This window comes from Anser anser, assembly GCF_964211835.1.
Source record: "Anser anser genome assembly, chromosome: Z".
Taxonomy (NCBI): domain Eukaryota; kingdom Metazoa; phylum Chordata; class Aves; order Anseriformes; family Anatidae; genus Anser; species Anser anser.
In genome coordinates, this window is record NC_139723.1 from 60,335,938 (window position 1) to 60,347,637 (window position 11,700).

General features: G+C 36.9%; 1 protein-coding gene across 2 annotated transcripts in view; it reads right to left on the bottom strand.

Moving 5' to 3' along the window:
- The window catches only part of MRPS27 (mitochondrial ribosomal protein S27), a 45,829-nt gene that overhangs the window by 33,703 nt on the left and 426 nt on the right, over nucleotides 1–11,700 (bottom strand). Inside the window, exons 2-4 of one of the 2 annotated variants that reach the window (XM_083817984.1) lie at nucleotides 9,965–10,042; nucleotides 4,271–4,341; nucleotides 2,306–2,364 (exon numbers count right to left, since the gene is read on the bottom strand). In XM_083817984.1, the coding sequence (XP_083674110.1) occupies nucleotides 2,306–2,364; nucleotides 4,271–4,341; nucleotides 9,965–10,042 (208 nt within the window). The remainder of the gene's footprint in view (nucleotides 1–2,305; nucleotides 2,365–4,270; nucleotides 4,342–9,964; nucleotides 10,043–11,700) is intronic. The other variant, XM_083817985.1, reaches the window with a different exon arrangement.

An 11,700-nucleotide genomic window follows, 5' to 3' on the forward strand; every position in this document is an offset into this window, starting at 1 on the left:
TGTTTTTCATTAAGGAAGTGACAAGCCAGAAAAAGAGATTTCTTGACAAAGCTTCTCTATCCCTTAACTCTCCCTCTCTACCACCTCCTTTATGTCTCATGGTGTGGCCGCTTTTGCAGGACTCTGTGTTAAACATCCTCCCAGCTGCCAAGAGATATCTTTCTAAACGTGTCCTTCATTTGAACTCTAGCATAAGTGCAAAATGTAAAGAATAATAAAAGGGACCTTGTGGGTACCAACCACATCTCGTATTTCCTGAAGCTAGCACACTTATTTTCATTTGAAAGGGAAGCTTATGTTATAATTGGGATTTTTACATTTTCACATGAATTACAGACCTCTCTATACTGTCTCACTACCTGCATGCTAATGCATTTTGAGAATAAATAGCTCCATGTAACATGAGGGAATTAAGTCTCCCGGAAAACCAATTCGAACATCACTAAAAGACTAAGCATTTCACAACATCAGAACCAAGCAGCATTAAAAGTACACATACAAGAAAAATTCCAACCAAAGCTTGTCTGACAAGCCACGTGACATGTCAGAACCCTTCCATTCTCTCCTTACAGATTACTAAAATCTGTATCAATTACAAAAACCTCTTTAGAACACGTTATTAAGGATAAAAACCCTGTATTTTAAACTGAGGTACTAACCAGGCACAGGGGAAGACTGGGAAAGATATTTATATGTTAGACATTTATACTCTATTCTCTTCCTTTTACTATGGAAGCTTTCCTGTGCTTCTAATTTTTGTCACTCTCTCTCAACTTCTTGTTTTCAAGAAGGAAGAAAGAGCCTTAAAGATACATTACATGTAAACAGCTCACTCAACTATCTTGATTGTTTTTGTCTGTGACATTTTGAGACTCCACAATTAAACTACCACACTTTTCTCTTGGTGTTAGGGCATTCAAAGGTTCCTTGGCATCCTCTACCCTACAAGGCCTGATTGAATTAGAGAGAACTGGAGTCTGTGTGGCACAACTTACACTACAAACTTCAAGAAAGTTAGCAGAAGGTACTAACAGTGCACACGTAAAACAAAACGAAGGGCTTTTCTCAAACAGCCTTTACTTTCTCCTGTTTTCTTATCACCAGGACTTTTCGCAGAATCAAAACCTGATTTCTGCACATAGATTCTTTATGACAGGATTAATGAAATCTTGATCAGGAGGAATGAAAGCTCCAATAACCTGTACTCTTTAAGAGATTCTTCCTCCTCCTATTTTTTCATTCTAAGATATCACAGCAAACTGGATTCTTTTGCTTCCATCTTGAAGCTCTGAGGTTCGGGTATTGCACAATAGTACCAGATGATTAGAGATTTGAAGTGTAATGTAGTCCTGCTCTTAAAACTATGCTTTTACTTATAACAGCCATACAGTAAACATCTTCATTAAAGTAACAATAATTGTTATTTACATATAACCACTTGGCATTATTTGTAAAAATGTTTTCTCATGCACTTTGACTGTATCAGCTATAATCACCATCATCAGGAAATCTAGCTTTCAAGACATGTATGTAACCATCCATGAAATTACTAATGTATGTACATGTATGTAACCATCCATGAAAGAACTAATTTATTATAGTGATCAGCAAGATTTACTGCCCTCTCAATTTAGAGACACTGATCTGAAGCAAGCAAGCATTCGACCTGACACCAGCAGAAAAGGTACCCAATATACTTTACTCAACACAAAAATAGTTGTAGAAAACCCTAACAACCTATGCAATAAGACGAACTACACAGTTAATCAGGGACACAAAATGAAAAAGGGATATTAAAAAACCCTTCAAAGCTATACTTTGTTTAGTCTTGCTGTCTTGATCATTACCACGGCAACCCAGTATACAATTCTGTTCATTCTAAGAAAACAAGCTTCTGCAAGACCCACACTTACACATGCAAATATGCATATAGTCAATTTAGTTAAATTATAACTTGAAGGATAAAAAAGGTAGAGAAGGAAACACTGTGAACAGACATAATTCCTTATGATTTCAGCATCCCTAATCGAAATCATAGCTGGCAGTTGTATTAGCAGTTCAGTATCTCAGACTAACATGCTCGACAGGAGTCAATGGCAGAGGTCTGGAAGGAGGGTAGCCATGACAAAAGGGAAGTTACCAAAAAGGCCCTTAGCTGTGCGTTGAAAGACTCGTCAACAAGACGTACATTGCAACAGAGAAATCAAAGCCAATATGCTGGAAAGGGTCAGAGTCTTTAAAGGGCAAGACTTTATGATATTTACTTGTATTTCTCAAAGTTCATGTTGAGGGTAAAGATGCTTACTTGTAAAGGTAATATTCAGCTTGATCCACTTCCTCTCGTGAAGAAATGTTGTCAACAAACTGATTAAAAAATAAGAAATAAAAGCTTCAGAAGGGGCATTCACAAAGGATATTAGAAGAAAATGCCATCCGGATAAACACAACAGATTTGTTGTACATATTTAAGTAACTAAAAATAATGGAGGTCTTCAAGTCTTTGCTCATTTCTAGTCAGGTTTCTTCTGGACTGCAGGAAGTAAAATCTTTTCGGAACTCAAACAATTCCCCCCTCACCTATAAGAACTACTATGTACTTTGAAAACATGGAGACGACCTAGGAATCACATCCATAAAACACAGTACCCACTACTTTTGTTCCTTCTTGCATTATTTTTTCTACTTCAAACATATCCTTTAATTTGAATGTGCCTTCAGTTGCTTTTTTTCTGATTTTCAGTGAGTCTCAACATGCCTTTGCTCTCTTTCTAAAAATCACTCTTTTCCCTAACATTTTCCTGTTTTGCCCATTTATATGATAAATTCTAAAGGACAGGAACAATACATGCAAATAACAGTAAGAAAAAAAATCATCCCCCCACACTATAAAGCACAACTTTCCAACCATTTAAAATTTCACCTACTCCAGACATTGTTACAAAATTCCCGGTGCTATCAACTGTTTAATTAAAACCAAGGCTTTCAACCAGACTTTCTCCTATGGTAACAGTGAATCCTGTTTTCCTGTTTTATTTATCATAAGTACAAAGATGCTGGAACTCTATATAATACCTTTACCTCAGAATATATAAACAACATGTTCTCAAAGTCAGTGTTTTTCTTTATCCTAAGAATGAGCTAAAAATAGTTTTTAGACAGTTTAAGCTGACTGGTGCTTGCTTTCAAGTTTCTTAACTTTCCTTATGTATGTGTACACGTAGATCTCATCTCTGAGTGAGGCAATAGCATGCCCATGTGCTTTATTTACATTTTGGAAAATGAGAATTTTATGTGAGCTACAGGTATTGGAAAGTGGGGCTGTTTGAAAATCTGGAAATGCCACTTCTCCAGGGAATAGGTCGGCCCAAAGCAGAAACATGAGGAGGGAAAGAAGTAAATCTGCTTAAGAAATAAAAGGGAGAGAAACACCTATTTCCTCCACGTACAGTCTCAGAGCCAATGATCAAGGATGTTCAGTAACCATACAAAACATTCTGTGACTCTTCAGTTAGTGGCGCTAATGATTCTGATTAGCATTAATGTTGTTATTGAGGTACCAGGTTGGTGATTCAACTTTTGGGGGGCAAATTTCAAAATTGATTTTTAAAAACCAAGTGACATTTATTTGCTTCTTCGGCACAAATGGTCACATACACAGAGAACTTAAAAGCACATCTCACATCTCTGCCTACCCAAATTAATCCATCCAGACATCAGAAGTGGTGATTAAATACAGTTAAGAATAATGGTTTCACTTAACCCTGTCAACATTTGTCCTGCGTCAGTCTGCTGAGGTGAGGAAAGAAAACTATAGAGGCAAAACGTAGCTACCCCTGCCTCACTTTGACGGGAGCCTGGAGGTGGAGGAATATGCATGTGGACAGGCAGTGTACCGATGCACTGCATTCCCTTAGCAGCCTGGGTTCTCATGACATGTCTGAGAGGACATTAAAACTCTCACTAACAAAGAGAGAAAGCACAAGAAGGGAGGGAATATATATTACAGAAATACACAGCCCAAGTAACAAAGCAAGGCCCAATTTTGCTAAGAAAAAACATTTATTTTAAAGACCCTACAGTCCAGATACTAACTAATGAGCAGAAAGTAATAATAAAACATTTTACACAACAATTTAACAGTATAACAAGACATTTACGATCCCACAACTCCCGACAGAGGTGGTATCATTCATCTCCTCTGGGCTTCCTTAATTTCATAAGCATTCTGTTGTCATCTCCATCACTTTACAATTGGAATTTATTTTCTTACCCGGTCTATTGTCAAAGAGCTGACAGGCAGCTTTCTTTCATAGGTTCTGTCCATTAAGTTGGCTAATTCAGCTGAAGAAAAAAGAAAAATAGTATGTTTAATCAACTGTTATTACAGGAAAACCTGCAGAGTTGTCATGTAACTTGGAATAGTACCTGTGTCCATAAAATTAAATTCTGGTTCCTTATTTTGGTTCTCATTTTGAAGTTGCATATAACAATACTTTCAATTATTATTAATTACTTTTACAGAAAATAATATGTGGAAAGGTACTTAACATGATGATTTAAAAATTTTTAGAAGACCTGGGAAAAAAAGGAAACTATGCTATAACGTATGGGATGAAATAAGTATAGCTAATATATCTCATCTAAAAACCTTGAACAGATGTCCTGAAACTTGACACTTGCTTTCAAGCTTCATGTATGCTGGACAGTGCCTTTGGTGTTTGTCCTTCCCTTTGTGTTAAAACAAAGAGACACAGAAAGAAGCAGTACCATACAGAAAAACCCTACTGTCACAAACAGCAGGTGAAAGAAATTCTGTTAACCAAACTGGGCACTGTGCCAGTGCCTTATTAACTTTATAGCATTCTGCTCAAGCAGTCATATAACAATATTAATTTGACCATACTGGAATTGTAAAGCTTTTGACTGTTGAACAGGTAGACAAATATAGAACTACATGAATTTAATCTCTAGTTTTAGTTTTGTACTGTTCCTGGAAAATAATTATAACTCAGGAAGGGTAAGGTGCTCACTGTATGCACAGCATCAGCTGTTTGATTCTTACCTGAGACATGAACTGATGATATTCAATTTACCCTATTTAGAGACTTCAACCATACTCTTTCCTTCTTTTCTCCCTCATTTTCCAGGAACAGGAATCCAACATATTCTCATCAAATCACCAGCATCTCCCTTCCTCCAGTGCACCCCAAGGCTCCAATTATTACTAAACCAGCCTCTTTGTCACCTCTGTATCAGTCCCATTGGCCATGCTGCAAGAGTCACTGGCTTGGCTCATTTTACAATTCATTTTCCGAAAAGGTCATCTGATTCCCATACCTGTCCATGGAACATGAGGTGGACACAATTTATAGCACCACATCTGAATTGACTAAGCCTTCTGTGCTGGCAAAATTAGAAATGACAGGAAGCAGCATTGTACCAGTAACACACAGTGACTCCAAGGGATGCAGTCCATGTATGTTCTGTTCACAGAACAAGTGATTTAAAAGTGCTCTTGCATCACCAGTGAATATTAACAGTAATCCAACAGTTCAGTTCGAGTATTCTTCACTTCTAACAGCAGAAATAGTATTCAATGCTACTCTGGTCTTAAAAATGCTCTCTCAAATTACAGCATGTGCAAAGATTTTTGCTGTAATAAAATGGCAGGAGTCTGTCTTACTTGAGTCTTAGTTTGGATAATGCTGCTGTCTGTTGCATACCAGTATTTAGTATTTACATAACCTCTTCCTTTCTGAGACACTTGAAGGTGTTATTTGAAACACCAAAAGACTATCTTTGACATGCAGTTATCTTTAGCTAAGGGAAGGTGAGCATTTTGTGACCATGAAAAGGAATGGAAACTAAGGGCAAAAATGCCAAGGCAAGTACCAGCTCCTGCAAAATACAACACAGGATGATGAAATTATATAGACCACCAATGCCACGCTACACCACAAAGCCACTAAGACAGCAGATCAACCTTTTTAATAGTAAAGCATTCTATGTGGGAATATCCATACAGAAAGTATTTGTATTTTACTCTGTATTACCTGTCTCCCCAGCACTCAGGAAGGTCATGATGCAGCACATAGGTAAAGTCCTTGAGCGCATTACCAATAGTGCTAGAATTTAAGAGAGGGCAGATGCTGCAGCTGGGTCAACTTGACAGGAATCAAGAATGGCTTGCCTAAATTTACTAAGATTCTTGCCTAAATTTTCTAAGCCTACTGTCAGCCAACGTTCTTCATTTGTGCTTTGAGATGGCTGAAGAGAAGTGTTAACTCAAATCTGCTATATTTGATGACAAAGCAACATGGATCTGAGACAGACAATGGCACAGCCTGGGAACTTAATTATTTACTCCAGAAAAATTTCTGTTACACATCTCACTCAGAAAACTCTAAGGTGACACTTAAGGCCATCATGGGCTATAATCAACCTCGAGCTTGGCAGTTCTTTTGTGTAAGTACTCATGAACATGAAAAGTCCATTTTAGGAAGATGAGTACTTAAGGAGATTAAAAACCAAATGAATACAATGCCATGAGTGCAAGATCTCAAGACTGTTAGCAATTTATACAAATGCCAACTTTAGGAGACTTCCCATACAGAATTTTAACAATTGACCTTTTGTGTTGTCTACAAAGGTAATTCCACCAAAGCTTCAGCATGGAAATCAACATCAATCACTTACCTATCAGCTCCAGTACATGAATAACAATAAAAAGAAAGTTAATGAAAAAAAATAGCAAACAAATCAAGTAAATTGGAAATTTAGCTTTGTTTCCAGACAAATTGTGATTTCTGCTATAGTTTCTAGATATGAATAATTACGAGTGACTAATTCTGTTCTAGCTTGCTTTTTTGGAAGACTGCCTAAGAGCAGACTTTTTTCTCAGATTCATGATTTAAAATAATTTAACTACCTTTTCTGAACCAAGCTTACTTGAAGTATTTATTAGATGATCAAGATTAAAGCTTGTTCTCAGTTAAAAACTTCCTAACAGAAGTACTAGAATGTGAGCGTGACTGCCCCGGTCTCCTAGCAACATCATTAATAAAAATTGAGTGCTAACATTGATGTAGAACCCAAACAAATATTTTAACTGCCAAAGCAAAATTCTGTGCATATTCTAACAGATGTATATTGCAGGTGCTTTCACACTATGTACTTGCTAGTCATTATATAAGAAGTCACTAGTATAAATACTTTCTCATACATACTGCCCCAAATTTTCTACATAATAAACTTTTACAAAACTTTAATTCCTCTACAAGCATATTTTCGCATTTTATAGTTCCTCATGGATTTAAACAAACTAAGAAAACAAACCATACATCTGAGCCGAAGTCACAGCTTTTGGACATGACTTCACAATTGTGTCTAAAATATTAGTATCTCAGATTTCTTGTTCACCCTTTTTTTCCATTTGCTTACAGCAACTCAATTTCTTGTTGCCTGCAGGGGTGATTCAGGATAACAACTGGGAAAATATTGTCCCTCATCTTCCAAGTCACTGGTTATGACACCTAATTCCCATTTGGTGGCCTAAGAAATCCATATAGTTTCTATTTGATTCCTAGTATATACCAATCCATAGCATATGGAATTCAACAAGTAGCCAGCTTGGCCACGGTGTGAGGCCACAGGATATAAACTACCCTTTAGTTCTCAGAAGTTGTCCATCCAGGACAGGGCTGAAAACCAGTGATGGAGCAGCAGCTATAAAGCTGATACAACTGAGACCCTAAATTTTCCAACCCTAGGAATGATGGACAGAGCTAATACCTTAACTCACAAGCTAACGTGTTTACATTTTCTACATAAAGACATCCCTGATCGATTTTAAAGAGGAAAGAAAAATATAAATGAAGGCTGAGGCAAGTACAAACTTACATTTCACATTTCTCAGTATATCCACGTCCCTAGCAGCTTCTGGAAAGAACCTTATACAAAAGAATTCTTTCAATGGAAATTACTCAAGCTTGCAAAGGCGGCACTGCCACCTGGTGCTTTGGGTGAGGCACTTCAGATACCTTGAGTTTTTTACAAAGACATTTCCTGTGCTAGCTCCTTGGACTTCGGTAATTGCTATCTTTTTTATCAAGATACTTATTATCATGCAATTTTACCCTTGTTAGTGACAAACCAACTGAAATATTACAGAATCTAAGTCCAGACATGCTTCCTTTTCCTTGATATTTAATTTTTAATAAGAAGAGTAGAATTTCCTTCTAAACAGGTATCTTCCTATCAGCAAGTAGTTTGTAAATCCCAAATTAAGGCAAGGACCAAAAATGCCTTTCTGAACAAACGTGCTTGTGTACACAAAATACAATCTTGCTCTTTCCCATACTTTTTTCAGTACTGGAGTTTGCTAACACACCATGCTTGGAAGGCTAAATTGGGACTATGGAGAAGAGAATAGGATGTGTCCTTACATGGACACAGTAAATAAGTTTCAGTCTGAGATGGCACCAAACAACTGCAGCAGAGAAACTGAACTAGCTTTAAAACAATACTTTCATCTTTAATTCAAAAATACTTTTTTCTGCAAGTGTAGTAACACAACGCAGTTTTGCAAAACAGAAGTTCTGAAGCAGTGCCTGAAATACACAAGCAAAATAGCATCTTCTCAACACGAGGAATTCTCTCTAGCTACAACCATCAACTGATGGTTGAAGCTAGACAGATTATATGCACAACCATGCAACTGACAGCTACAGAGCAGATGTCTCTAGTGTTGCCTCCTCTTTGCAAATGCTAATACAGCCGACACTGTGTTAACTTGTTTTCTTTTTCCGTGAACACAGAATGAAAATGCAAAGTAGTTCTTGGAAGATCACAGAGCAGGCATCTGCTTTGGATCAAGATCATTGGCAGAAACTTCGAACCAAGATCAACAGCAAAAACCATGCTTGCCAAAGAGTCACAAAAGGCCTTGCTAGGGCTAGGGAAAGCCAAACATGGACTGTACAAGAACTTGTACAATGTTTTCTTCTACAAGGGATCTCTATTGCCTGTGAAGTTAGCCAAAACAAAAAACATCTTTTATCTGGAAATGACAAGTTCAAATGCATCCCAGGGTATTCATGCCTGTGGCTCCAGGTCAGAAAACACTGCATGGGCAGTCCTATGGACAGTAAAGGGTTAGAATGTACAACAGTCTCTGCATGATCCAAGCCATGTTCATGAACACCCACCAGCCATTCTGGTCCACGTACTGTAAAACACTTTAACAAATCTATCTAGCTGTTCCAAAACTGTTCCACCTGTGGCACAAAATAATGCATACTTACCTGTAGCACAGAAAAAAAGTTTTCCACGGTGCTTGCCATGCAACATATACACCAAAAATATGCTGGCATATCATCTGAAATGTGATCTAGCCAGTGAATTTAGCTACAAAGCTCCCATGCAGGATCTCAGAACTATACATATATAGTTTAACGTGCAACTCAGATGAAATGAAATGTTTAATTTTTCTCCTAAAGTAAAAAATATAAAATTTCAACAAGAGATGTAATTTTCCCTTTTGCAAAATTCTGAAGAAAATATTATTTAAAAGAACATTTTTAAACAGGAATGTTCTGTAATACTTACAGAGTAGGTCATCTTTTGCACTGCATTACAATTAAAACATTAATTGTAATCAGAGAGAGTCTTCTTAGCTTTCAGACAAAAATATGTCATTCATAAAAGCTCTGGATTTTTTGAAAGAAAAAAATCAGCTTGTAGAAACTGAACATTAATTAAATTGGAAAATCCTCACTTGTTTCAGCATTTCAGCTTTGAATACGCAAGATATTTCTAACATGTTGAGCACACATTTACACAGAACTTCAGAAGCATTTTGCTCCTTACTTTTTCTTATTTTTAAGTATTTATAGATGATGAGCTAGCCTAAAATGATTTCAGTTGCAAATAATCAGTCGTAGTGGAAGAAATAAACTTTTCTCACCCAAATTATGCTCTTCTTTTTGTCTCTTTTCCCATTTTGTGCAGTCCACATAGGCTGCAGAAAGAAGAGATCGTCTACCTAATGCAAAAAAAAAAATACATCACTGTGCCAGGTTGCCTAAACAGTTCTAAATAAGCACATCAATTATTTAACTGATATCACCTTTTTTCTGCCACATTTACTGATTTGGCATAGCTGTCAGCAGCACTACCAAAGCAGTTGGAATTCCTTGCGTCTGCAAAAGCCATTATTACTTTGTCATTTTTGAAACAGAAGAGCTCCCCCTTAAAAGTTATTTTCAGCGTGCAATATTCCCAAAACTGAACTGTGTATTTAAGAAAAGAAGAAATTTGTAAAGGCGGGGAAAAACAAACAAACAAACAACAATAAAGAACAGCTTCTTTGTACACATGCCTTTTTTCATCAAATATTAGCATTTAGTTAAAAGTAGGTAGAAAATTGTAAACATAAGGAACGACTATGCAGAAAAAAGGCTTTCTTGTTGTTGCTGGCTGAGGTTTTTTTCTACCTCTACAGAACTGTCTCACTGGAAATGATGCTGGATGCTCATTTACACACATTCCACGTTTGATCAGCTCTTGCTTACAGCTCCTGTGAAACTTTTTTCTAGATACTGTTTGTACCTTTGAAAACTGCCCAAAACTCTCTTCTAGTTTCTGAAGCAAAACAGAAAATGTTTCAGTTGGACTAACGTGGATTATGTGTGCTCATCCCTGACAGATGATGAGGCCTTGAAGATGCATGAAGAACATCTGGATAAACTTTGCTTAAGGATGAACAAATACTTGCAGAAGCAGAAGGCTGCAGAAATTATTCTTAAGAGTCATGAAATATTTTAGAAATAAATGTTGTTATCCTACACAGAAGTCTTAGTGACTACCTTAAAATCCTTATCTAAAAACCTATTTGCTACGTTAAGACTTTGAAATTCTTGGGTGTGTAATAATTTCATCCTTTACTTTATCATTTTTTAGACATAAATGTATATATAGATACCCAGCTCTGAACATCTTTGTAAATTTTTGTCAGAATGACCCAGCATACAGTTCCACAGACAGGCTACAAGACTATCTATACAGCTTTATTAAACAGATAATGAGAAGAAGACCCATTACTTTTAAAGATGTTTTTCATTATGCTCATAAATGACGTACACAAAAGATCTGTTTCTTTTTGCCTTTTTTTTTGACAAATTTCTGTATGTTCTTTCACAGCTAAGGATGCCACTCCTCAAGTCCAAACATCTAAAGCACTATTTTCTGTAGACAAGCAGCTGTCTGGCTGTGCTTCCCTCAGGTAAGCTAAGCTAGAAGTCACATTTGTGCTCTCCATGCTGGTTCACTTCTGAGCAGCCACAACACCAGAGGAAAAGGGGGCATTTCTGTAACATTTCTAACAACTTCTGAAACACAGGCATTTAGTTACCAGGATGGAGTACAGAGGATTTCTGCTAAGGGAAGTTGGAAAGGCACCTTAAAACTACACATCAACACCATGTTTCAAGTAAATATTGGGGAGTTCAGTTCTCAAATGTGAATTATTATTATTTTTTTTTTGGGGGGGGGAGGATTGGCTGGTTGGTTTTGGTGGTTTTTTTTGTGTGTTTTTGTTGTTTGTTCGTGGAAAGGCAGCTTGTCAAAAGCAACAGTCTTGACTGTTGATTTTGTTGCCTTACTCATTAGACGGGTTTTGCTAAGCTCTGACTGCCTGGGGCT